Source organism: Diplotaxodon limnothrissa, linkage group LG1, assembly GCF_057381915.1.
Source record: "Diplotaxodon limnothrissa isolate DT_005_m linkage group LG1, D_limnothrissa_male_GT1.1, whole genome shotgun sequence".
Classification (NCBI taxonomy): Eukaryota; Metazoa; Chordata; class Actinopteri; order Cichliformes; family Cichlidae; genus Diplotaxodon; species Diplotaxodon limnothrissa.
In genome coordinates this window covers 15,833,946-15,861,540 of record NC_140596.1, presented here as the reverse complement: position 1 = coordinate 15,861,540, position 27,595 = coordinate 15,833,946, and the positions used below count along the sequence as shown (strand labels likewise).

The 27,595-nt window shown below is 42.5% G+C and overlaps 1 protein-coding gene across 2 annotated transcripts in view; it reads left to right on the top strand.

Annotated features, from left to right (window-relative positions):
- The window catches only part of galnt2 (UDP-N-acetyl-alpha-D-galactosamine:polypeptide N-acetylgalactosaminyltransferase 2), a 67,632-nt gene that overhangs the window by 23,399 nt on the left and 16,638 nt on the right, over positions 1-27,595 (top strand). For both annotated transcript variants that reach the window (XM_085370864.1, XM_085370939.1), the window contains exons 2-7: positions 17,722-17,809; positions 23,448-23,601; positions 26,157-26,255; positions 26,338-26,405; positions 26,501-26,566; positions 26,711-26,832. In XM_085370864.1, coding sequence (XP_085226990.1) covers positions 17,722-17,809; positions 23,448-23,601; positions 26,157-26,255; positions 26,338-26,405; positions 26,501-26,566; positions 26,711-26,832 — 597 coding nt within the window. The remainder of the gene's footprint in view (positions 1-17,721; positions 17,810-23,447; positions 23,602-26,156; positions 26,256-26,337; positions 26,406-26,500; positions 26,567-26,710; positions 26,833-27,595) is intronic.

The following is a 27,595-nucleotide window of genomic DNA, read 5'->3' as shown; positions in this document are numbered from 1 at the left end:
TCTTTCACCCTCACACTTGACATTTCTCTCCTTCTCCCTCTCGCTGTCTTTGTTTTTTTTTTTTTTTGCTTCCTGTCTTTCGGTGTCTCCAGCAGCGCCTTCCCTCTTTTCTGAAAATTGAACCTGAACTCGCCCATTATCGGGAGTCATTTGTTTCAACTCCTACCAACTAACAGCGGGGGGAATAAGCAGCTTTCACAACGCTGGATAATCACTGCCGCCATGTAGAAATGTGACATTTTGAAAAGATTTCATGGCTTGGAAGAGAACATTTTGTTTTCAGACTGGTAATTGTGTGTGTCTGTGTTTTATTTATTTAATTTTGGCATTTTGCCTCTATTGTACAGCACAGAGAGAGCGAGGCAGAGGCAGGAAGGTGCTGAGAGAAGGGAGCAAAGGAAAACCAGAGAGGGCTCAAACCCGGGGCACGTATTCTACACGTCGAGCCACAGAGCCGCCTGAGTTTCTGTTTCTGGCCGTGTAATGTCATAAAGTCGAGGTTGTTATGACTTGAGTGCTGCTCGGTCAGCAGATAAAGGATAGATGGTGCAGGGATATAAACCACATGGTTGTACAGGATGCTGCGGCTTGTTTACATCCCCAGCCTTTTGTTTTTCAGCCCCAGCTGCTTCTGTCAGTGAGTGTGAATCACCTCTCCAGCTTTCTTTTATGTCTTCTTTCTCACCTTATCTCGCTCTCACTTTTTTAATCTCACTCTTTTCATGTCCCGCTGTTGTCCTGGACAGAAGCACACAAGGTCCAGTCTCTGACCCCTCAAACACAGTATAAAAAAAACTGTGTCCTAAAAGATAAAAGGTACAACATTAGATTTAAAGAACACCAAAAGTCAAAGAAAGTTGTCAAAGGACTCTTTGCAGTCCTGTTAAAACTAACGCCTGAGTTATCCATAAGCAGGAAATCTAATTTATTTATTTTTTAATTATTATTTTTTAAATTTAGTTGTAATGTATGATGTTACCAGAAACTCCTTTTAAACCTACATTGTAACCTTCCACCCAATCTCATGCACACAATCCACATCGGGTCGACACAGCCCGTCACAAGTTGAATGGCGTGGAAGGATGCAGTGAACAGTTGAGAGGGGTTTCCAGTTACGTTGGAAGTTAGGACGTAGATTTCCTACAAAGTGGAAATCAAAGTTCAGCACACCCTCACTGCTTCCGTAGGAACTAAAAGGCCAAGGAGCCTTGTTGCTAGCATTCAAGTATATTTTAACACAATGCCACAGTCTTCCAAGGAAATTCACCCTAACATCAGACTGTGTACTACACAGTAGTGCCACATCTCAGAGTCCACAGGCTTCGGTTAGCATGTTAAATTTTGGCCGTACAATTTAAAAAAAAAAGACTTCTTCAACCTAGGGCTGAACGATTATGGAAAATAATCTAATTGCGATTTTTTTCCCCCAATATTGCGATTGCGATGCGATATGCGATTATTTTTTAAGGTCTTTGTCTTCTGTATTATTAAACAAAGACAAGCAATACATCATATAGTATGGCCAATACTATATTGTTCTTTCCTGGAAGACAGACCTCTGTTATGATGACATGAGGTGATGCATGAATTGATGACTGACATTTTTATTTAACTTCTTCAATCACAACAGTATATTTGAACATACACAATAGTTTATTTTTAGCTTACAAACATCTGAGCATAAAGTGCTGACAAGGAACCCTGGTGTAAACATTAAAATGAAAGTCAGTACAATGTGCAGATTGCAGAAATATACATAAACAAAATCAGTGGCTTTACCACACTCAGTTTTTCGACATCTGTGAACTACTAGACAGTCATTCAATTAAAAAATAATATTAAATAAATAAAACTAATAAATAAAAAATACACACATCTTACTGATCTCTGCAGTCAGTAACATTACACATAAAGTTCAAACATAATAGCAATTGTATAAACACACACACAAACACGCCTTTAAAGTTTAAAGGCGTGAAATTGGACGGTCTAGTTCTGATTAGCGTCACCGCTGTCTCGGTGGAGTTTAATAAACTCGGCCGTCTGCTTCTTGCTATCTAAAATATAACCAGACACTGGTGTAAATTCTCGACTGTCTCATACTTCTGTTTAATAAGTTTTCTGTTTGACGTTTAGTCAGCTGTGTGAAAACCAAGGAGGAACCCACCCGGGGGATTAATAAAGTTTTATTTTATCTAATCTAATAACTTTAATCTCAGCCAAACCGATTTACTCACGAACAAACAAAACACTGAAAAAAACCCAACAATAACATTTTTAGGTTGTCTAAGTGACTTATATATTACGTTTAACCCGAGCAGCGAAACTCCGCGGTGATCTGAAAATGATGTGCCGGGAGTTGTGCCGTTCTCGGCCGCATCAGTAATCCTCGAGCTCCCGGCTAGCTGTCGAGCTGGTGGGTAGCAGACGCCTCTGAAAACGTCGAAGCACTTTTGCAAATATGGGATATCTTGATAAACCGAGCAGATATTTGATGTTTACACAACTACTTTCTCGCCTGAAAATATGTTAAAAGTTTATTTTGTGACCCTGAAAGATTAGTATGAGTAATTTTAAAACTTAGTAGCGGCCGCCATTGCTGGAAACTGGAGTTTGGCTGGGCCGCGCTATGAATTCTGGGATATGGTAGTAATTTGGACAGCCTTCGGCGCGTCGCTGTGACGTAATCGGTCTACAAATGCGGCCTCAGGAGGATGCAGCCCATGAATTTGGACATGTCCAGAGTATAATCGCAGCCTTTGCGGTTAGAAAATTGCACTTGATCATGTCGCGATATTATCGCAAATGCGATATATCGTTCAGCCCTACTTCAACCGTATCGCCACGTGTCCAGAAGCTAAAGCTTGCCCAGAAATGGATCATGGAACAGGACAGTGATAACAGCACAGCGGGGACTCTAAAGAATCAAGATGTTTCAATGGCCCAGATGAACTGCAGAGCTCTACGATGTGGACCTTAAAAGAGCTGTATGTAAATGAATGCCCGCAAACCCACAGAGAACTGAAGCAACACCATTAAGAAGACATTTCAGCCCAGACACTGACACTGAGTGGACAGTTGCTTTTCCTATGAAGTGTTTCACAAACTGGCCTCACAGATTATTTTTTGGCTAAATGTCTTCCCGAGCGAGCTTCACGTGCCTACTTTTTGAAATCCTCCTCCAGAGCCGCCTCCTGGATAAGCTTTTAGTCATAGATGGATAGATAATGACTCTTTCGGTACATTGATTTCCATTAGTACCTCTGGCAACAGAAGTGCGCAGCATGCCTCAGAGACGCCTTGATCAGGTTTATGCATATTAAATATTTGATTATTGTCTGAGGTGCTAGCAGTCTATCACATACGGCACAGAAAATCAATGAATCCTAGAAACAAATGTTTGGCACATGCGTTTTCACAATAAGTGTGACTATCAAATTGTTTCAGCTTTAGTGAAGAAAGACTTCACTTGTTTGGCACGGTCGACAGGAGTTTCTTACTTTCCTCTCCAGGGTTTGTTGAGCTGCAGCTGTGGTAAATCGCAGCAGCAGGAAGCTTAAATGCTTAAAACTCGATTTTTTTCCCCTCGGGCAAAGATGTTCCACATGGTGGACATTTTCTCAGCACTGGAAGTGTGGTGGTAATTTGTTTTCTAATAAATGACAAACAGCGGGTGGTGCACAATTTTGTGCCTTTCCAGTAAACACTCTTTTGTTAGAGCAACAGGTTTTCAGTAGACCGTGTTCTTTTAATCCTTTCCTAGATGCTGTGGCGTTAATGTGGGGAGTTTTCACCTGTTCTGAAATTTGCTTCTGGGCGGCAGAAGTGACCTGCCGTGGCTGCTGCTGAAAACTGAGGAGCTGATGAGAATTCTTTAGATTTTTTTGTCTTTGTGTGTGTGTGTTTGTGTGAATGTGCATCTTTCCTTGCATGTTTGTGTGTGTGAGTGTGTGTGTAGGATGCAGATGGGGTTTTGGGAAGGAAGCCAGCAAACACAATTGGTCCATTGAGCCGTCTTACACCCCCTGAGTCTCTCTCATTCTCTCTCATATGTAGACACACACAACCACTCGCGCACACACACACACACCCTGGTGAGACTTGTCACAGTTTGCACTGAGCAGTCTGAATTCTGAGCCGACTGAAGTCAAAGAGGCTTCAGGGTTGTGTTGTGGTTTTTAACATATTATTCTGCCCCCCCCCCCCCCCCCCCCCCCCCCTTTCTCTCACAGAGCATTTTTTTTATTCAGGCGACAAAAGTTATGACATTATTACAGTTACAACAAAATGGGCGCACCCTGCATTTGAAGTTAAGCAATCATTTCCCAGAGCCGTGTGTGTGTGTGTGTGTGTGTGTGTGTGTGTGTGTGTGTGTGTGTGTGTGTGAGACACTTTTTTCCCTCAGTCATGCCTTATTCCCCTCGGGCAGAGGGGAAGCAGAAGCACTTTTTTGGGGAATGAATTCAAGCTTCTCTCTGTTGGAGAACTGATTGAAAGTTTGGGTATATTCATACATCAGAAAACTAGTTTATTGATTTGCTTGGGGGCAGCACGGTGGCACGGTGGTTGCCTCACAGCAAGAAGGTCCCGAGTTCAATTCCACCATCAGGCCAGCAGGGTCTTTCTGTGTGGAGTTTGCATGTTTTCCCCCGTGGGTTCCCTCCGGGTACTCCGGCTTCCTCCCACAGTCCAAAGACATGCACTTTGTGGGGATAGGTTAATTGAAAAATCTAAATTGCCCATAGGTGTGAATGCGGGAGTGAATGTGCGAATGGTTTTCTGTCCCTGTGCGTTAGCCCTGCGACGGACTGGCGACCTGTCCAGGGCGTACCCCGCCTCTCGCCCTATGACAGCTGGGATAGGCTCCAGCGCCCCCCACGACCCTGAAAAGGATAAGTGGAAGCGAATGGATGGATGATTTGCTTGGACTTGACAAGGCCGAGTCATGTGACAACTCACAGTAGTACAATAATGGGTGAATTATTAACAGGAAAAAGAAACAAAGTAACCAACATGGCCAAGATTACATTGATTAATGAGGTTCTGAATGTTCAATTAATTGCCCAGCCCTACTTTTCCCCCCCTGTTTTTTATGTGCTTTTGTAATCAATCAAAGTGTCTACATATTTATTATTCATTGCCTTATTTCCTTATCTTATTAACAGCCTTGGATAGGGTATAATGCTGCAAGAAGGTGGAGATAAAGTGGCTAACTGCTACCAGGTGTCAGACCAATAAACCGCATGAAATGCTGTGTAATTACATAGACTTATAGAAATAGATGAAACATTGAAAGACAAAGATGACTCCATCACATCCATCAGAAGGTTTTGTGTGAGACTCATTTAAGTAATAAATTGACACGATGTGACTTGTTCCAGTTTAAGCTAGCATGCCCCAAGCCTACTAGGACTATTTGTAGTGATTTAAGATCAGTTTGGGGTGATATTTGAAAATTATTTGATTAGATTTGATTTTTTATTCTTTTATTTTATTTTTTAATGGTATACAGCACAAAACACTATACTGTGAGTACTGTTGCAGTGGTAGATAGTTAACCTGAACCTTATTTTTATTTACTAGCAGGATACACACACACACACACACACACACACACACACACACACACACACACACACACACACACACACCTTCTCTAGTATGGAGCTGGAAATGAGCATAACTGGCTCTCTTAAAGCAGCTCCAGCAAGATTGTTTGTTCTGATAAAATCATTATTGTTCTAATCTGATTTTTGGATAGCAGACTATTTTCCTTTTAGCCCGACATCAGTAGAAAATTGGTCTGAGCACACACCTCCGCCTTGGGCCAACTTGCTCTCCATCAGTCACCCTGTGCAGCGTTATTCAGACAGCACAGTAGGTGAAGATCCGTTAATGCAGTGAGAGTAATCACTCTTAAATGACAGGACAGAGATCACACGGTCCACTCAGACCGGTGCGACTGAAAAGAGCTGGATAAACCTCCTACTGACTGACTTTGGTGTCCTTTTAGCCCTCTCTAATGTCTCTTGATTTGCAGTTTGCTCTCTTTGTTGCTCTTATAAAGAGAGGATCAAGCATTTCTGCCAACAGTTGTGTGAGAGTTTAATCAGTGATGTGCAAATTGTTCTGCTGTGTTTCCCTTCAGCGCTATTTAGCACGAGCAGTTAGATAATTCAAAGCGTTTAGTGCTCAAGCAGAGTCTCAAATTAGTTTGGTGTGATGAAGACACCAATGATGATGAGGATGAGGCCTTTTTTTTTTCTTTGTGGTGCTGCAGCATCTTCAAGTGCAAACTAAAATTAAAAATGTAGCGCTAATGACTGAGGGGAACAAAAGGAGAAAGAGAAGAGCAAAATGTGGGAGATGAGATGAGGGCTCGTCGGTGGGGGTTGGTATATGTAGGGGAGAAATAAAAGGAGACAGGCAGAGATGACAGGGGAAGGTGCGGCATGACAAAGAGCTGCAGGGAGGCAGGTCGATGAGAACGGAGATGAGATGCATTAAAATAAAATGAAGTAAGGAGAAAGAGGAAAGAGGGGGTGTTCACAGGTGAAGAGTTCAGTCGTGTGCGTAATTTGACAGTTTGATTTTAAAGTTTGTTGCTGCAGAGGCGCAGAAACCTGAGCCTCAAAATCGTTTTACTGGAAACAAAACTGCCCGCAAACGCCAGAAGCTTCCATCTGCATCCTCCCTCCTTATCGAACCTCGCTCTCCCCCTGTGTTTGTAATGATATTCCAGCTATGGCTGTTTTTTGTAAGACTTGTTTTGAGCAACAAGCTACTTTCACTGCTTTCATCTTTGATGTTGAAGATAAGATAAGATAGAACTTTATTAATCCCTCGGGTGGGTTCTTCTGGGAAATTCGATTGAACTGCTGCCAGAAGACACTGTGTGTTAGCGTGCATGTGTGAGGGGCCTGAGGATGCAGAGTTGTGATTAAAGAGGAGGGAAGAAACGGGACTTGTTAAAGATTCTTTCTTTTCCTGGATAAACGACTTGCAGCTCGAGCCGGAGAGGGGGGCATCGCTGCAGGGAGTCTGGGATTTTAACGTGGTCGCTGTGTGAACACATGCAGTCTCTCTGAGTCTCGTGTAGATGAAGATGTCAGAATTTTGTGACAATTGATTTATTTGGGAGAGGAGGGATTGTACTGTAGACGAAGCTAAATTTGGTCACCCAACGTATTGTCTTCCAGAAAGCACAGCTCTTAATTTGGTTTTCATTGTCAATGTAAATCTTAAGAGGCCAGTTATAGTTCTAACTTTGGAGTATGCTTTAGTTTGCTTTAGCCAGAGCGTCATCAGATGGGTACGAGGCTGTGTGCCTGGAGGAGACTGCGTGGACTAATCCATGGCATCTATAGATGTCCATGTCTCTGTACTGCATGTAATCCCTCCCTTTATCATTCACTTCAGCACCAAAGGGAAACTGCAGGCCTGAAAAATGAAGCCAACTCACACATTTCCTAAAAGTATTACTTGTTCCAAAAGCAAATCGACCCATATAGATTACCATGTTAAAATGTATTGCATAAAACCGCATGGTGTGACAGAAAGGGAAGCAGATGATCGCTTTACACTTCATTTGGACTTTACAGAAAGACATTTTAATTGTGGACAAGTTGACGAGTGTAACAGTGAAACTAAAAGGAGAAAATGTAATTAATGCAGATGAGGTGAAGAATAGAGTGCAGGCAGGGTGGAGTGGGTGGAGATGAGTGTCGGGGGTGATTTGTGACAGAAGGATATATGCAGGGGGGAGGGTAGTGAGACCTGCTATGGTTTGGAGAGAGCAGCACTGACAAAAAGGCGGGAGGTGGAGCTGGAGGTAGCGGATTTGTACCCAGGGTGGTCAGTATTAGAAATGAGTTTATCAGAGGGACAGCTTGGACATGTGCAGAGGAGGGATGGTTGGAAACAGGGGACAAAGGATGTTGGATATAAATGCCGAGCTGGAGGAAAATAGGATGATGTAGTGACGGAGGACATGCCGGGGGTTGTGTGACAGAAGAGGCCACATCAGTATCCAGGTGGATTCACCTGGATACTGGAAATTTGTGTGTTTCACACTGTGCTCAGTCAGCTCGGTTCATCAGCTGCTGCCAGTCCAGGTTTACACCCCCCTCCCCTACACAACACACACATTTTGGTCCCAGTATGTTATTGCATAAATAGGAGAGACATCATTAGATGATGACTGACAGCTGTGGCAGCCAATCTCTCCTGGCACTGCCCCCTGAACCCTCAGCTTCACCCCCTGCACTGCAGCTGAGCCAAAATCAGACCCTGCTACCACAATCTTACTGAGAAAAGGGACACCGCATGCTTACGCCGTAGCCACCTCAGTAACAAGCTAGGCTCACCATCAAGCATTTCCTGTTAATCATCTATTGTGCTGTAAATGGGACAGTAATTTATAAAATCAACAGCATGCTGTGATAAATCAAGCTTAAAATTAACGACCGAAAGCACACATTTATCAAGACTGTGTTTACATGCTTGTTACTTTAAGACAGAAGTAGGGTCATTTTCTCATAGACATACAATCACGCTTCTTTCTGGAAGCAGAGTAGTTGCCCCCTGCTGGTCACTAACAAGAATGCATGTTTAAAGCTTCACTTAAAAGCTGGCTTTGCTTTTCAGACCCTGAATTGCGATGGCCATCTTTTATATACTGAAATTTGTTCTCACCCTTCTGAGAAGTATTATCTACTGGAGTACCCACAGAGTGTAACCATGAAATTACACATATAATGTAACTGTGTCTCTAAGACTTTCGCGAAACATTTGAGAGTTCATGTCCAGTTCAAGTCTGGCGACGTATTAACATTTTATGCAGCTGATTCTTCCAGAAGTGTTCTTGTCTCATATGTGGTCCGGTTCAGTTATACTCTGTACTTAAGGCCACAGTGCATGGATGCTAACCTCGTCTAAACTCAGTAAGTCAGAAGCAGCTTGTAGGAGATCTAACTTGAGTTGCACGAGAGGAGGAAATATGATTCACAGGGTGATGTGAGGTACTTGTTTAAAAAGATGAAATTTCCATGTGCTGTGATGCTAGCTGGGCAGAGACTGTTGTGACTTGTGAGAATCTTCTTTTTTTTTTATGTTTATCTAACTAGACAGCCTGCATTTTATTTAAACTAATAGAAAAGTAAAGACACACTTTAAAAACCAGCTCACAGACACTGAGGGAAACTAGTTTGATTCCCTCTGGGACAGGCAGAGCTGCATGATATCTAGATTTTTGCTTTGAGCCCCTTACAGTGATATTTCTTCCACTCCTCAGGGAGGTTAAAGGTCAGGCTCAGCTGCTGACTGCCCTGCCTGGAGCTGATTAGGATCAGCATCCTGCTTAAGGACACTTCGGGAAGACAGATGCAGCCTGTCACAGTCGTCCAGTTGAAGGACGTTTTGTTTAATCAGGAACAGCACATGCTGCTGTAAGCCATGCTCAAACTGTCACACATGGTCATGAGCTCCAGATAACGGCCGAATGACTAAGATTGCAGATAGAAACAGCCACAATGAATTTTCTTAGTAGGGAAGCTGGTATGGTTGGGTGATATGTGAGCATTTTCTAAATGGCCATGTCCAACTGATAACAATTATCATGCGTTTACAGTTTAAGGTGTGCATGGGCAACTGGATTTAAAATTTACCTGTTTACAGATTTAAATTATCAAGGTGGCAAACCTCCATCCATCCATTCACCCATCCAATTAACAGCTGGTCCATTTCAATCAACCCCAAAAGACAACCAGTGTTGGACTCCATAATTGTCCAGTGAACCAACCTTAGTAGCTTACAGCCTCCATATAAACTGAGTGAGGAGCTTGAGCATCATCAGGGAGCTTGGAGTACAAAAGCATCCAGTTCAGGTGGTTAAGCAGTCCAATCAAGACATCACCTGGGAGCCTTACCTTGGAGACTTTCTGGTCACGCCCAACTGGAGACCTTGCAGATCACAACTCGTTGGAGGACTTCTATTTCAAAGGAGGAATAAAAGTGAACATATAAAGATTGACTAAATGTTTCCCCCACAAATGGAGCTAAAGTTGTTTCAATAATGGCAACTAAACCTGGGTGTGACATGCAAATTCTGTGTCAGAATTCATCTGTTGAGAACTGAGAACACAGAAATAACGTGTTGGTGCATGGGGTTATCGAGTTCATAGTCGCGTGCGTGCAGCTGTGGCCATAGATCCCAACTGTAGCCAGAGTCATGAACTCTTCAGATAACTTCACAAGAAGTGATTTCTGTAAATATGTATTTGGATATATCAGCCATTCATGTGTCTCACCGCAGCGAGAGTACTGTGTGTGTGTGTGTGCGCGCGCGCGTGTGTGTGTTGTTGTTGTTGACCTCTTGGCTGCTTTCCGAGTTAATCTATCCGTGGATGTGATCAGATTACTGTGGATTATACTGACTGAGGTTCTACCAAGACTGCATGACACACTCACATACACACTTGCAGACTTTCAGATGAGCGCACGATAACCAAACTGACACAGTAATGCATGTAAGCTCTGAGAACCCCACATAATAAATATGAGCTGACACTTGTTAAGACACACATGCACAGTTGGCCTGATCTGACGGAGGCTTAAAGTCCATCCCACTATTAGAAAAGCAGGTGTGATGGCTCTGGTGTGCACAGGTAGATGCTTCAGTCTGCAGGTAACAAAAAGTTTATAAAGTCATATTGTTTCTTGAAGTTGGTGTCTGGCTATATTTTGATGTTAAAATGTGAGAGGACGGCATGTTTGAGTTGATTGACACCCTGTGGTTATTTAGAAGCAGCGCTCGCGATTCCCTTCACACCAAAGAAAAGAAACTGCTGTTTTCGAACATGATATTGGTTTTGACAGTCTCAGTGTGTGTTCATTATATTGCCGACTTCAGTGCTTTGACATACAGCGTGTTCTCGTCACGTTGTGAAAATGCTGCTCACATCCCGCCAGGTGTCATTTCCTCGCCACCCCATCCAGCTGCCTGTCTCTCTGTGTTAAAGCCTGACATAAAAAAATTAAAGAAAAAACCCACACACACACTGACTTTTCTCAATCAATATGTTTTCTACATTGCTCAGTGTGTGGTAAGATGCTTAATCCTGCTCTTTATAAACCACCAGCGAAGTACAGAGATAAACGCACGCTGTTTGGTGGCTTAAAGCAAAAAGAACAAACCAATCACCGCAAAAGAAAAACAGAAAAACCAAACAAAAATGGGTTAAACCTCTTAGACACTTAAAGACATGTTAGCAGCAGCTCTGTGAAGAACAACAAAGGACAGTATGACAAGCAGAAGGTGTTTTAAACATAAATGTAACATTATCCCGTCTCAGGAGACAGGAGTGTCGTGGATAGATATAGAGCTGGACACAAGCTGGCTTTACACCATGACTCATTCCTTTGTGTGTGTGTCTGTGTGTGTGTGTGTTTGCTTGTGTGTATAAAGTCCCTTTTTTGACTCTGTGTCATGACCATCTGTCCGATGGCAGAATAAGCAAACGGCTGCCCAAGTGACGCGATGCAAAACAGAAAAATGAAGTGAGAGACACACACAAAGAAAGTGAAAGACAGACAGGAAGAGAGCTGCTCACAGGCCGGGACCAAAGAGCGAGAAATGAAAAATAGAAATCCACTTATAAGGTTTGTTGTTATCTTCTCATGAGCTAGATGACAAGATTAATATCTTTCTCACATCCGTCCAGTAAATGTGTATCTACAGCCAGGACTCACTTAGCTTAGATTAACAACCGGAAAATTGATCCCGGCCAAGAAAGGGTCTGGCTCTTGAAGCCACTTGAACATTGTTTTAAAATTCTAGTGGAGATCATCTGAACTTTTGAGGAAATGAGGAAGATTCTGCACACAAACAATATTTCCATTTGATGAAACATTGCAGCCATGACAGAGTGTGAGCTGTAATCATAGCCTGTATATAAAAAGTGGATGTAGCCACTGTGATGTCACCTTGGATGTCAGATTTGGATTCTTATTGTTGGTATTATTTATTGTTGATTAGCAATAGACTCTACTAATAAAATAATAGAATTTCACTCATCAGAACTGAAGCACAGAAGTCTTGGACTGGTTCGTCCCCTGCTGCAGGCTGTCTTATTTGTCCGATACTTGCATGAAAAAGGAGATGCCAACAGGACAAACGTAGTCGACAGGTCCTGTTCAGTGACTGCAGGTAGCAGAGGTGAGGACAAGGAGACAGTTACCGGACCAGCTGCCTGTGTCAGCACATTTCTCAAAGCAGCACCTAATTTTAGGCCTGGCCTGGCACTTTTCCTGATCTTATTGACCCCTCGAACTGCTACAAGCCACATTTACCCACAGACCCACATAGCACTTCATCTGATTAAAATCCACGGCCAGTTTATACAGATCAGCCATTACATTTTAACCACCTGCCAAATGTTGTGTTGGTCCCCCCTTTTCCTCCCAAACACCTCTGACCCAATGACGCATGAATTCCACTAGACCCCTGAAGGTGTGCTTTGGTATCTGCCACCAAGATGTCACCAACCGATTCTGTAAGCTCATCAGTTGTTAGGTGGGAGCTCCATGGATCGGAATTGTTTGTCTAACACATCCCACAGATGCTCGATTGGATTGAAATCTAGAGGATTTGAAGCCCAGGTCAGCACCTCAAACTTAATACTCTGCTCCTTCCTGAAACATTTTTCTTTGTGGCAGGTCACATTATCCTGCTGAAAGAGGCCACAGCCATGAGGGAGTATTCTTTCTATCAAAGGATGTGCATGCATCGCAACAGTGCTTAGGTGGTACATGTCAAACTAATATCCACATGGATGGCAGGACACTGCCCAAAACATTACAGTGCCTCCGCCTGCTTGACTTCTACTCATAGTGCATCCGGATGCCAGCTTCTCCCCAGATAAACAACGCAGCTGGTCATCCACGTGATCTAAAAGAAAACGTGATTCATCAGGCTGTCTTTTTCCATCACTCTGTTGTCCAGTTCTGATGTTCACATGGCCCTTATTGGCACCTTCATGGGGCACCCTGACTGGCCTGCAGCTTTGCAGTCCCACATGCAACAAACTATGATGCACGGTTTATTCTGACACTTTCAATCAGAATATGCATTAACCTGTTTGGCTGTTTAAGCTACAGTAGCTCATCTGTTGGATCGGACTACGTGGGTCAGCCTTGTGCATCAATCACGTGCATCAATGAGCCTTGGCTGCTCATGACCAGGTTCACTGCTGTTCACCTTCCTTGGAACACTTTTGTTAGATACTAACCATAAAGACCAGGAATACTCCACAAGAGCCGCAGTTTTGGAGATGCTCTGACCCAGTCGTCTAGCCAGCACAGTTTGACCACTGTCAGACTCGCTTGAATGGATTGTGAAAGCAATCCAGTGAAGGTACAGGATGGTTCTAGCCAGGGTTCACACGAGGAGTCTTCATGCTGTGAGGCGTCAGTTTTAAACATTGTAGTGAGCCTTAACAAAATCCAAATGTGTTGTTGGGACAGAAAAGAAAATCACCCCAGTACAGTTGTTATGAAGGGGAAATTAGCTTTTGGAGCCTGCCTCGTGAAGCTATTAGAGGAACTGGAGTTCTTAGCACTTTGTGTTGGCTTTATTTTTTAGCCCCAGAGGTTGCAGCTTAGTTTGATGCTGTGGAAAAATCATTGAGATTCAATTAACAGTCAGAACAAACCACATGAACCCGACATCAAGGGGTTAACAGTTGCTCAACATCGTGCCTTTCTCTGTTTCCAAAAGCCCACAGTGCATCACTGAGGTTGATTTTATTTCTCTTTAAGTGGACATCATTCTAATCAGTCATTTTTTTGTGCTTTGAGGAGAGCCAAAGAGGGGCTGAGGCCACTTTCACTAAGAGGTTTTCAAGCCGTTCATATGATGTGAGCTATAAAAATAGCTCGTCAACATCTGCTCCCTACTTACTTGTTTAAATCATGTCTCAATCAGCGATTTGTCATATTTATAGTAACCATTTGTTGATAAATCACATGCCTGGCTCCTTACAGCACTGCATTGTTCTCATTATCTCCTAACGTTTTCTATCTTGGTGTGATCTGTGATGGAGAGTACTTCCCATAAGTCAGAGAGAAGTTTACACGGGAAGCACGTAGCTCAAATGTACCAGGGATTTATTTTCCCCCAACTTTATCTCCAATTACCTTTTCTCTGGTTGACTCCTCTTTCATCTTCCAGCTATTATTTTAAGAGTATTTCTTGCCTTTTTGCTCACCTCCATCTCCAACTGTCTTCTTTGTTTAAAAAAACAAACAAACAAACAAACGAATCCTTTTGGGGACAAAGAAAGAGAGAGCGAGATTGAGTTTGTTCAGACCTGCTGGGTATGTTGTGAGATGGCTAAAGAGGTTGCAAGGTCACAGATTTGGAGCGAGAAGATATCCGTGTGGAACAAGGAACCGCCTTCATTATTCAAATAAGCCAAGCTACACTCCTGATAGATCAGGGATGTTGGACTCCTTTTACATCGTAGGCCACATACAGCCCACCTCGACCGTAAGTGGGCCAGACCGGCGAAACTTCCTGTTGTGTCAGTGTAAAGACATTTCCACAGTGAATCGCTGAAAAAAGAAGAGATGTAACTAAAAACCGTTGGCCTCGTTGTGGAGTCTGTCCCTGTGTGGGTTCAATCTCGGTACCCTCTTCCCCTCTTTAGGTCAAAAAACATGCATTTTAGGTTAACTGGCACTTCTAAATCATTAAATTGAATGGTTGTCTCTCTCTCTCTCTGTAAGCCCTGTCCAGGGTGTTCACCTCATGACAGCTGTGATAGACTCCGCCCCCTATGACCCAGAGTTGGATAAGCAGAAGAAAATAGATGTCCTCAGTTTTAGTCTTTTTCACTTTCCTCAGGTTTGTCAGCACAGCAGCCAATCGGAGGCTTTGGTGTATATGTTGTATGTGACTAAGATCTTTTGTAATACCCCGCTACCCCACAGTATAGTAATAAAAGACTAACATAGAAACTCATAAAACCTAAACCTACATTTCCAGATACTAAAAGCTAAACTGAAGCAAGCGAATGGAGTTAAATTGAACTGAAACAAAAATCTTGAGATGAATTAAAAATGGAAACTAATGAAGAAAAAAATTGGAACTAATCACTCTAACAGACTCAGTATTATCAGCACCTGTACTTTTCCTGCTGTAGCAAAGAAACGTGTAAAAATGTCTCTAGTGCACGACATAGTGTTTAATGGTGTACTGTACAATGGCCTTCTGCTTTACTGATGCGATTAAATATCAGTAGAATCTACGGGGTGTAGGTCACTTTACCTCCACAAATTGTAAGGGCTAGGAGAAGTGTTTATTAAAAATGAGGACTTCATTTAGAAGTTTTTTTTTCTTTTCTTTTTTTCATTTCATGATATATAAAGTCCTCTGGTAAGGTTTATATCAGCTGTGTTAGGTTAGATCCCCTGGTTATCCAGTGTCTTTGTGCACTGGCCTAGGTCTGCTTTGCACATTTGATGTTGTGCATGATGCTGCTGCACATAAGCACAGATGCTTTAGATGGAGGTCTTTTCACAGCAGCGTTTCAGCATGTAACTGCTTCTGTAGTGGGTCTGCGCGGTGGACTGGGAGGCATCCAGACGTATAAAGAAACAGATGACAGTTTCCTGGTGGGGGTGGGCGTGCTGGGAGAGAGTGAAGATGTGATAGATGCCATCAAATTTGTCTTGACAGAGACAAAGAGACACCTTGGCTGATATGAATAATTGTCTTATAATCACGTTGAAGTGTTTGGTCGTACTTGAAAGACTTGTGCAAACACGAGTATGATCAGCGACTGCAAAGAATACAGATCATCAAAACTAATGAGAATTCAAGAAGGGGGTGTGTTCCTTTATAACAAGTATAATCTTAATTTGATCTCTTCTCAATCACTTATTATAATGAAAGGTGGCTTATTATTTGCTCATAATGCAGCCAGCATTTGAAGAGTTGATAGTAAAATGTCTGCAAGTTGTTTCCTTTTCAGAAAACTGCTTCACCAGGAAGAAGTCCTGCACCAATTTGTTGCTTTATTTTACCAGAAAATCAGCCCCCATGTTTTATTCTTACCCCTCAGAACCTGTCAGACTGTGTTTGCACAGGAAGTACACTGCCAGCTTTAGTCTTTATCCTACGCCGAACATTACTCTCTAACTGTGCGCACACTCATCTGTCCTGAGCACTTATAGAAATTGATTTTATGTAGGATTTTTTTATATATAGTTGTTGCAGGTAGTGGACGGTCTAATCTTATTGCAGTCACTGAGAAAAGGTTGTGGTTTCAGAACAGACTGAGACTCTGTCCACAGCAGATGATTTAAAAATTTGGCATACAGTTAAATGATGGGCAACAGTCACAGAAAACAACAGCAGTTGTTTTTGCTAATATTAATGCATAAAAAAGCTGTGAAAATCCCTATTAGCCCTTCTGTCAGAGGTAGAAATTAACAGCTGAGTACGGTCTGCGGTGGTTTGTGACATCACGTCGTTATTGCCTGTCCTGAAGGCATAAAGAAAACGGATCAATAACACATTTTGGAGAGGCTGAAGGTGAAATGCGGGCTACAGAGCAAATAAGAAAGCTGAATAATAGTATTTCTGAAGTCAAGGGCAGCAGCCTGGACCCAGAGTGAATGCTGCTAATTGTGTTCCCTGCCAGCGTATCGATCCGGTGGGTTTTAATTGTAACTTATGTGGACAAGAGGATGGATGGGTGGCTCGGTCATCTGTTCATTTGTACAAATGGTGTGGGCAAGACAATGACGGTGTTTCTCAGAAGGGCTCAGAAGATGACTTTACAGGGATAAAATGAATGAGTGAAATTATGGAATCATGAACAGAAGAGGAGGAAAGGAACAGCCAAATTAGTGAGTGAAATAACGAACGAGTCGACCTCTGAATCGCTGCCAGCATTGATTTTAAATGGCTAACGGAGAGAAACTGACAGGCTGCAGATGATCACGGGAGTGTGCGTATTTTAACTGATGATGAAACCGCTCTAAAGCACACGTTGACTGGATAATTTATTGATTTTTAAGTGCTTTGACCGTTCAACATCTTTGACCAGTAGAGCCATGTTTGCTGGACATCCTGTTATCTAAATAGTGAATTTGATTTCATGAGGTTTCACTGAAAAAAGGAGTGCTCAAACTGGAGGTGCTTCTCAGGCTCCAGAAAAGTCTAAACGCTCGGTTTCAAACTGCTCTGTTTGATGTCAAAGGGAGGGAATATCCTTAATGTGCTCTCATGCGTACAGCTCTGCTCACACAGCCACCCACCTGCTGTTTAAACCTTTTTCTGAAGGAAAGCCAATCAGATCAAAGTTGGCTTATAAAGATAGAAGAGCTAAAATGTCCATCAAGGTCCAGTAGAAGATAAATGGGGATCATTTACGAGCTGGGACTCACGCAGAGCTACTCTAGCGGTGTCCAAGACTTGAACTAGTGAAGCTAAAATGAGCTCTTTCCATTCTGCATGTTACGTTGCATTGTGAGGTCCTATTTTGTCTTTCCTTGCACATTTCTCTCTGTAATCTTCACAGCGCTTCCAAATACAAACAAATCAGATGTTCATACATTCAACTCACTTCTGTTTGCCTTGCTTCAGGTTTGTTTGCTGTTTGTACCCAAGCTCACAGTGTGAGAACTGTGACTAACCGCCTTTCTTAATGTTTTCAGGATGACTGGGTGTCCAGGGACTTGTCTGGTAGGACCAAAGGTCACAACTCTGACGACAAAGCCCACGGCCCGGAGACACTGCCACCAGGTAGGAAACGTCCCCACAAATCATATATCACAACCTCTCTGGCCCAGTTACACGGCTAAATGGGGACATTCAGAGAGCAAACCTCTGAGGTGCTACAACTTCAATAGAGTCAATGCAACAGGCTGAGAAACATCTGTTTTTATTCCAGATGCTGTTTCTCCTTGTTAAAACCACACACCATATATCAGTTTTGGATGTAGCCACCGTGGCCTCAGCTATTGGGGAGTGGAGTCCTGCTTTCAGTATATTGTTGTTTTTGTTTTTTAAACCACACATCACAGGAGGAGGAGTGGATCTGACTGTAAAAACTGTGGATGCTCACTCTTATACAGTAGTGACTTGTAAATTAGTGGAGCCAAAAGCAAGCTGTGGCTTACTGTCTGTATTTACTTAAAATGAGGCCATAATTTAAAAAAAATCATACATAATTAAGGTTTGATATGAGCAATTGAGATGACATACTTGTTAATAAAGTGTTTGCAAGGGTAATAAATCATGCAAGAAGTAGACTTCTTCTTATCTTTGCAAGCACACATTGTTAGAAAAAAAATCACATTTACTTAACTTGTCAGGCTTGGCAGCTTTTATATACAGTTTATTGCTCACAATGCATCTTGACAGCCATTGGTTGTGTTGTCCTAATAACGCTTAATTTGTCCTGTGCAGACATGGGAATGGAGCTTCAGAGCTCTGGTAAGCTGTCTTCTTCTTAACTTCTTAAACTTGTAGCTAACGTAGTGGTACATTTGCAGTAGTGCTCCCGAGACCTGCTGTCCTGTAAAAGTAGTGTAGTAGTTCCCTTTAACTGGCAGGAACGATTCATGTCTGAGGCACATGTGTGTCAAATTTATCTTTTATTCTTGATCCTTCAGGATCTGTGGAGTTCGCTTTCTCATTGCTTGCAGTTGTGACTGAACTCTAGGAAAAGGCACGACACAAATGCATACCAGCTGCAGAGCATGTGCACTGCAGTCACTGTAAACCACATTCATGTATCCAGAGAGTATTCCGCATCATGTTCCCACAACCGAAACCATTTCCTTTTTCAAAACGCGGTAACACAGCAGCATAGTTTGTTTTATTACCAGTAGAACATGAACATCCTTAACCTCATCGTGTTTGAATAACCACAGCGAGGGAACCCAATGAAATACGCACATCTGTATGATCCCAACTTAAAAACAGGTTGGAGCCGATTGCCTGTCCAAAATAATCCAGGCAGCCAATTTCGATCTTCCCACAAACCAACTATGCGTCTCCACCCAAACTCTGAGAGACATTGTTTCAGTGTCCAGCAGCCAAGAGGAGAGCAGGAGGAGAATCTGATTTCTCATTCAGCACCCATCGTCAGGCTGACTCAAAGCAGCAGAAGCAGCCAACGCCCCTCCTTCACAGGCCCGTGACCTGCGAACGCTCAACACACACTCTCTTATCTGATCCAGCAATGCTATCCAATTTGAATGTTGAAGTGAGGGCATTTCAATTTCAGGGTGACATTACACTCAGCAATGACAGCGTATCACAACATCACCCAGAGCACACAAGGACACTTAAGAAGAGCAGAAAGAAAACAGAAGGAAAGTGTTGAGAAAGCAAGAGAACAAGGAGATGGAGCCTAAGAGATACGTGGAAGAGTAAAAGATTTACTAATAAAAACAGAGTAAATAAGTAAGTCTTTGGGTTCGTCAAAGATGGGTGCTGGTTATGTTTTGTTTTCTATCTAATCCTACTCAGACAGTCATTATAAAGTAAAAAGGTGAGGCGATACCTCAGATCTTCATTTTTAAAAAAAATTAAAGCATAAAATGTACTAAACTGTGTCACTCTGAGTATGTTAGAAATGTTTCATTGTTGCACTGACGCCTTGTTATTTTTCATGGTTGTTTTTAAGCGTTTTGTTATCGTTTTACCGTTTGAGCATGCCAAAAATATGTTTTATTCAAACAAGGGGAAAAAATGACTAAGATGGGGAGGGAGCAACAGCATGCTCCTTCCATTCAACACATCCAAATCCTCTGAAACAAGAAGAAAAATTTTTTTTCAGAGAAGTCAAAACAAGCCTGCACTGGCCCTCTTCCAGATCCGAATCCTTTACAAAGTGAAGAAAAAACTCCTCAAAGCTCTCAGTATGTGTTATTCTTTCTAGTGAACGTTTGGCATCATTTGTCTTGTCTGGTACTAAACATTTATTTGCGCTCGCCGGCTACTTCGTCAGTACCAGGCTGATCCCTCTTTGCCTTCAGAACTCCCTTAATTCCTCATAGCTTCGATTCGCCAAAGTGCTGGGAAATATTGCTGTATTCAAGTCTGCCACCAACAACCATCCCACATTCAGACTCACAGTGGGGTATATAATTATTTCATCCCCTGCTGAATTTGTAAGTTTGCTCACTTCCAGGGAAATGAACAATCTCTATTTTTTTTTAAAATTGAAACAGATTTAAAAAACAAAATACCAGGAAAAAAACGCATTACACAAGTTAAAGTATTTAACTAGTACACCTGTCTACAAAATCAGTTTCTTTCAGTCCAACTTCTCCACCACCATGTGTGAGACTAAAGAGCTGTCAGATGATGTCGAGGGACAGGACTGTAGACGTGAATGAGGCTGGAACAGGCTACAACGTTATCAGTAAGAAGTTCAGTTAGAAGGTGACACCTGTTTGTGTGATTAGCCAGATATGTGATGCGGGGTGGGGGGGGGTTCAATTCTTTGTGAGCAAACTTACAAATTCAGCAGGGGATCAAATAATTATTTCCCCAATCACCTTGACCATGTCAACATGCCTAAATTCATTGAACTGCAGCCATGTGATTTGCTGATTAGGTGGGCCTAATAAAGTGGCTGCTGAGTGTAGTTATTTAAAATGATGCTTTTATAGATTTTTGGCTAGAACTTTAGCTGACGCCACTTTGTTTACTTTTCATATTTATGTTCTTGTGGATGCAAAGGAGTCGAAGCGGCTCAGAGTCCAGTGGAATTTCTTTCTGAACAAATTTTCTCACGCGTCACCTCGACCTCTTCCCAAAACGTTTTAGTCTTTGTGCCAGTGAAACAACAGAGTTGTTTCAGTCTGTGTGTTTAGCGCATATTTCTGTTATTATAGTGATTTAACTTGTCACAAGCTTTAGCCAACTGTGGTGTGTTAATCTCAGTCCCTGCAAGTGGAGCGATCCAATTCTCTGCTGCGATTTTAGTTTCTAAATCTGCTGAAAACGCGTTATAAAAATTCAGATTTGACGCCCTTCCATTTATCTACTTCTTTCTAGCTATTTGCTGAATAAGACGCAGACAGTGGCAGTGTTGGTCAGAGTATTCATTTATTTATAGATGAAGTGCCGTAGTGAGTCTTGATAAATGACTCTATGTGGGCGCATTTTCAGCAGTCGCAGTCCTATGAATCTACGGAGTGTTTTGTAGCACATGGGGAAGCAGTCTTTTCCCTACTAAAATAGTAACACAGCTTCAGTAACGCCAAACTCAATAACTTGGGAATCTTTTAGCTTTTGCATATTAATCAACATCCTTCTCAGTGACTACAGTGACTAAGTGGCAGGTTCGTGAATGCATCACTTGGTGCACGGGAGCAGTGGCACAGATTGGTGCTGGAGTTCAGGCAGTGGGATCAGGATGCATCTCAATTGAAACGCATCCATTAAATACACATCGAGCACTGGTGCCCTCTGAGCTGTCTGCTAGGCAGTGAGGGCTCATGGTTCAGCACAGACTGGGGGAATGACACTGAGCTTGAATCCTTTTTGGCAGTTAGCATCACTTAGAAACGTGATGAGGGATTTCTACAAAATGCGGCAACAAACAAAAACAACAACCAGTTCAGCGACCGAGAGTCGGAGTGAGAGTGAAAGCTGTTCAAACAGCTATAATTTCAGCCAGCTGATCGCATCATTGACCAGTACTGCATGACAGAGGCTGAGCGCACATAGATGTACCTGCCGAAGAGGCCTCGCGGTATCGCGAACACAGCAGAAAAACGGGGCAAACCCGGAGAGAGCGGAGCGTTAATCCGCTGAAGGAAGCGGAGTAATCAACCCCGGGTTTAACATTCATTTCACCACATCGCTTACTCGCTGCCACTAAACACAGATATCAGCAAGGACATCACACACTCTGACGCACGCGTCTCCGAGGCACCGTTACACAGTCGCGAGCGGATCATAGTCGCGAGTTTCGGTTAATTGACACGCGAACCACGTTCACGTGCTGCCACAGGAGACGCGCGCAGACGCACACGCGCTCTTCAACTTCTCTGCCATGCACGCGCTCATCTATGCTGGGAGATGGCGTAATCTCTCACTGCCACAGCTGCACCCAGCTAATTAGTTGCGTTATTATTGGTGTGTGTCTGCGTCTCAATAGTCGGAGATAAACTGTGAAACTAAACGTGACGGCTTTCTCTGTTTATTCTGCAGCGTTTCAGTATTTTGGTCAAACTGACACGACACAAAACACTAAAAAATATTTTTATTTATACTGATCTTATAAATCATGTTTCTAAACTGCAACAAATTAACAAGTGCTCCCTCCCTGACTGTCTGCGGTGCATATTAAATGTTCTTTTGTGTTTCCTGGCTTTACCAAAGTAGTCTCGCCCTGTCGGCTGAGTTGTCTCCCGCGTATTTTCGCATACAGGCGGCATAAATTTCATGTCAGCTTTCCTCAGTGCCATGTCGCTGCCTCGTCAAGCAGCAGCTTGAAGCAGCCAGGTTTCCTCGCTGTCAGTCGTGAAGGATTCTTGCATCAGCCAGGCTGCCTCCTACATTTCATATTCCCACTGATCTGTAATCCCATTCATTCGTCAGACGCATTTGCAGCCTTTGTTGAAGGTTTTAATATCGCGTTTGGTGGTGGCTTTTATTTTTGGATGTGCTGTATTTATTTAACGTGATTTCCCAGAAATTCACACGAGAAAATATTTCGTATTAAAACCTAGGTTCACCAGTTTTTTACCACCAGTGTTTTTAATATTTGTGCATTTGAATATTTAATATACCACTTTTGTGGGTTTATAGCATCATATTATAGACGGCGCTTTTACAAAAAGATCTGAGGTTAGAATCATAAAGCAAACCTGATTTAAATTTACCCAGTTTTACCTTTTGAATGTTGTCTTCTCACGCACACACCTGCGCTCCTTTTAGGGTTGCTATCTTTAGGCTGCACCCTGGCAATACAAACATCAACTTCTCTTTCAAAATGACCCAAATGTCCTGTGAAGAAGCGCTGCTTGTGATGAGAGCTGTGTCTCTGGCTATGACCGAGAGATCAAAGAGTAGTTTTCAGCTGAAGTAGGAGCGTGGACAGTCACAGTGGCTTTTGCGCCAGACTGTCAACACAAAGTTCTGCTGTAATGTCCCGAGGCACATGAAGTGAAAACATTTGAGAGAAACAATCTGACCCGTGCTGCATGCTGCTTTTTGGCCACATCAAACCCAAAATCAAGTCACTGCTGGTGCACAAAAAGGTGACCTTGAAGGAAATGGCACCTTCAAATGAATGAGCCTGGTCAAGTGGTCACAGAACTGACTGGGAAGCAGTGTGTGCCGCGCATCTATTGTGGATATCTCTGGTTGGAGATGTGCCTAATGTGTGTGTGTTTGTGTGTGTGTGTCCATCCAGGTAAGGTGCGCTGGCAGGATTTTGACCAGGATCTGTATGTTGGAGCCACGGTGGTCCGGCCAGGTCAAGACCCCTACGCCAGAAACAAGTTCAACCAGGTGGAAAGTGACAAACTCCGAATGGACAGAGCTGTACCAGACACGAGACATGATCAGTACGTACCTGTGTCACTGCACACACACACAGCTAATATGTGAAACACAATGACATCCCTCTTAACTTCTGCTTTTTCATGGGTGATCGAAAGGGGTTTTTTTTTTTGCGAATACATGCTGTCTTATCACATTCGTTGATTTGACTAATTGATCCCAGACTGGATAAGATCTCTCAGGAACTCTCGCTATTGTGGTTACAGTGGAAACCAGGAAGTAGCAGTGGAGCAGACACTGTCTGCCTTAGTGCTAAAATAAACCCACAGGCTGTAAAAGCTGCGTATTGTTCTGCTTGTTGTAACAGACAGAACAAAATCATAAAATGACTTCGTTTGGATTCTTTTATTAGAAGAATATTAGGTTTTAGTCAGCTCAACAGGCCTTTTTGGCAGTGAAAAGTCCATTAGCGTTGTATAAGTCTGGTTGCATGTCCTAACTTCTGGTGCTACCCTTTTGTTAATAAAGACCAAATCGCTGGATTGTGTGAAAAAATGTCAGCAGAAAGGCCTTACACCTAGAGAACAGGCACCGCTGAAGTGTTGAAATATTAAAGAGCAAGTTTTTACTTTTTCTAATACAGCAGCAGAAAAAGGGATTTATATATGTAGTATCCAAAATATTTGGAACACCATTTCCTGGACTTGTAGAGACTTCTTTATCTTGGATATATCTCACATGGACTAAGCAATACTAACAAATAACTTCTTAAGAAGCAAGCATAAACAAAACGTCATGGTGAAAGTTTAAGTCCTCTATATTTGGTATGATATAGGGTTTAAATGATTAATACAAACATTCCATATCACTTGTTTAAACTAAGATATTTATTAATGCATATTCTCATTCAATTTGTTCCCTTTAAACACATTTCAGTGAAGTTGTGACAGGGTGCAGCGTCATCTTGTCTTTAAACACCACTGTAAGCATGTAAGAACTGAGGAACAGTTTTGGTTTCTTATGGTTTTTAAATTTCATGATGCACCAAATACTTTGAGCGAGTGAAAAACCGAGACTACGGGCTTTATCACGTGAACACTTACAGTGGAGCTGTGCCGCTGCAGTACGCGCAGGTTGTGGTTTACCATGGTCTTGCTGAAACGAGCAAGTCAGCCCAGAAAATCTCCATGACCACAGACGTTGCTCCAAAACAAGTCCTTTTTTCCATATCGTACAGAAAATAGCCTCCAGTTTTCCTCTCCGCCTCAGTTGCTCCTCCGATCGCTGTTTTATTTCTTTGCAAAGGGAGAGTTTAAAGTTGTTTTTATTAATGCAGAGAGAAACTGCATTCAGTGATGCTGATTCTTGCTCGAGTCCCCGAGGCCGTGCAGATATTTCCACTACAGAATTGCTTGTTTTCATCCAGTGCTCCCTGAAGCCATGAAAGTCATAGGCATGACAAGTACCAAGCTTTTATTTTGCTCCATAGATAATTGCAATCTACCGTGCATAAGTTCTTCAAATTCTCTGTGGTTTTATTTTTCATAATCTTATAGAATTTTAAAGACCCCTCCATACTTTGCTTGTGAAATACCTTGAAATATGTTGATATTAGACTTTTTTGATGTTATTTATATAAAAAGAACATGATTCCAAACATGTTACTGACCTACTCCATAATAGTCTAAATGATTAGTCCAGCTGCCATAGTTAAAGTAGTCACCTGGCCTTACTTATATGTTGGTCAAAAGTAGACAGTTGGAGCCATTAGCCTACTAAAAAGAGCAAGGATGTGTCTCCTATTGATCTGGTATCGATGTCTTTGTAATTTGTGAGCGTGCTGCAGCAATCATTGTGAAACATTTCCAGGAGGAAAAAATAGCCCAGTTGTTTTTGTTTCAGCAAAAGCACCTAGTTGTTTTCAACGCAGGATCAAAATGACTTGAATCTCTGATGCTTTTTCCCCCCAGTAGAAATGAACACGAATACAGCAACTATACAAGTGTGACAGCCAATACTAATGGCACACCTTCACACGTGATCTTGTAAAACGTATCTGTTCTGGGTTTTTACCTCCAGGTTTGACAGAGTGGCTGTAGTTAAGTGACAGATGGAATAGAAAGTTTTCTTCATGCCCTTATTGGCTCCCTCCTCCTCCTCCTTCTCCTCTCTGTCTTGTCACTCTCCTCTCATGTAGTGCCCTATCACTCATGTTCCTTACTTTAAATTCGGTGCAGGATTTGTCTTTTTGGGTATGCTCGCACACACAAATACACGCATACACAGGCACACCCGTCATCTCATGGGATTTTTGCCTCACGGTATGATAAACCCAGTGTCAATCCCAGCTGCAGCAGAGCATTACTCCATGAGAGTGTGTGTCATTGCATCCTCTGTGTGTGTGTCAGTGTCACTATGTGCGCCATCGTATTTATTGTGTTCAAAATCGCTTTACTGACCAGTTCCAGCTCACAGCTTGGCTCACACATTCGGTGACGTGATTGTTTGTGTGTGTGGGCGTGTTTGTCTACGCATGTAAGCATTCATACTTTAACCATTTTTTTCTCTTTTTTTCCCTAATTTTTATGTCTTTGGGGGGTTTTGTCTTGTTTTTGTGCAGTTGCAGACATAAGCAGTGGAAGTCAGACCTGCCGGCCTCGAGCGTTGTCATCACCTTCCACAATGAGGCTCGCTCTGCTCTGCTGCGGACTGTGGTCAGGTAGGCGTGTATACTGAGCTTTGTGTACTTTCAAATTCTGAGGCAGATGTGCTGTATTTTTATATGATCTCACTCTGTTTAGTGTCCTGAAGAAAAGTCCACCTCACTTGGTCAAAGAGATCATTCTGGTTGATGACTACAGTGATAATCGTGAGTTGTGTGAACACACGCAAACAAAGCTAGCATCATCAGTGTGAAAATACAAATAAACATCACTGCTCTGTGTGTGTCTGTGTGTGTTCCAGCTGAGGATGGAGCGCTGCTGGGGAAGATTGAGAAAGTACGCGTGTTGAGAAATGACCGCAGAGAAGGTACTTTAGAAGAAGAAGGTTTTATCATAACTTTTATGCCCGAAAGAAATCTCAGTGCTGCTGCACACCATGTGGGATGAAAGTGTTCAGTCTGGCAGCAGGACTGTTGTTTTTAATCACACTTCTTTTCTTAACTTCCCTCAGGCTTGATGCGATCAAGAGTTCGTGGTGCAGATGCTGCCACAGCACCAGTCCTCACCTTCCTGGACTCTCACTGTGAATGTAATGACCACTGGCTAGAGCCGCTGCTTGAAAGAGTGGCTGAGGTACGCGCGCACACAGCGTACAACTTCGTATCTTAATATCATTATAATACATTTGAGCACATATCCCAGTGAACAAACAAGTGAAAAACAATAGTTAAGATACAAATTAGATGGGGGGAGGTTTCCTCTTAAAGACTGGCATTGAATTTTCAGTTTTATCAGTCAGGGCACGCTCTGAAGAAGATCTCGCCAGACAGTGAAATTGTTGCACTTTGGCCATCTTTCTTCTAATACGACAGCTTGAAATGAAAAGTGCCCTTTTAACTGAGTTATGTTTGCATATAGCCTTGTTTTTGATTCTAATTGGTTTAAAATCTAAAGCAGAATAATAAAAAAAAAAGAAGCTACTTTCAACTAATCCCTTATTCTAAAGGGGTCACCATGGTGTGTTGCTCTACAAGTTTGTACACCTTGCCGACACAACCCAAAAGGGATTTGTTTCTCCTCCCGGGAAAGATACAAACTTTGTATCTTTTGCTTGTTGGGAGAATGTGTAAGCCACTACACTGTGGAGCCATTCCAAAGCAAAAGTGTGACATAAACAACTCATTCATAGTGAAAATGCCCAGAAAACCTGTTGAAATTTTAATTGGTTTCAGAGGGACAGAGTAAACCATTTAATAGACCAATAGAAGGAAACAAAGGCAGTCAGTTATGTCACTGTGCATTGATTGACACGTGTAAACACTACACTGGATTCAGCCCAATTTCTTGTGCACTGACCTGTTATCTTTAGTCAGAGTGGGGGAAAATATCGTAGATA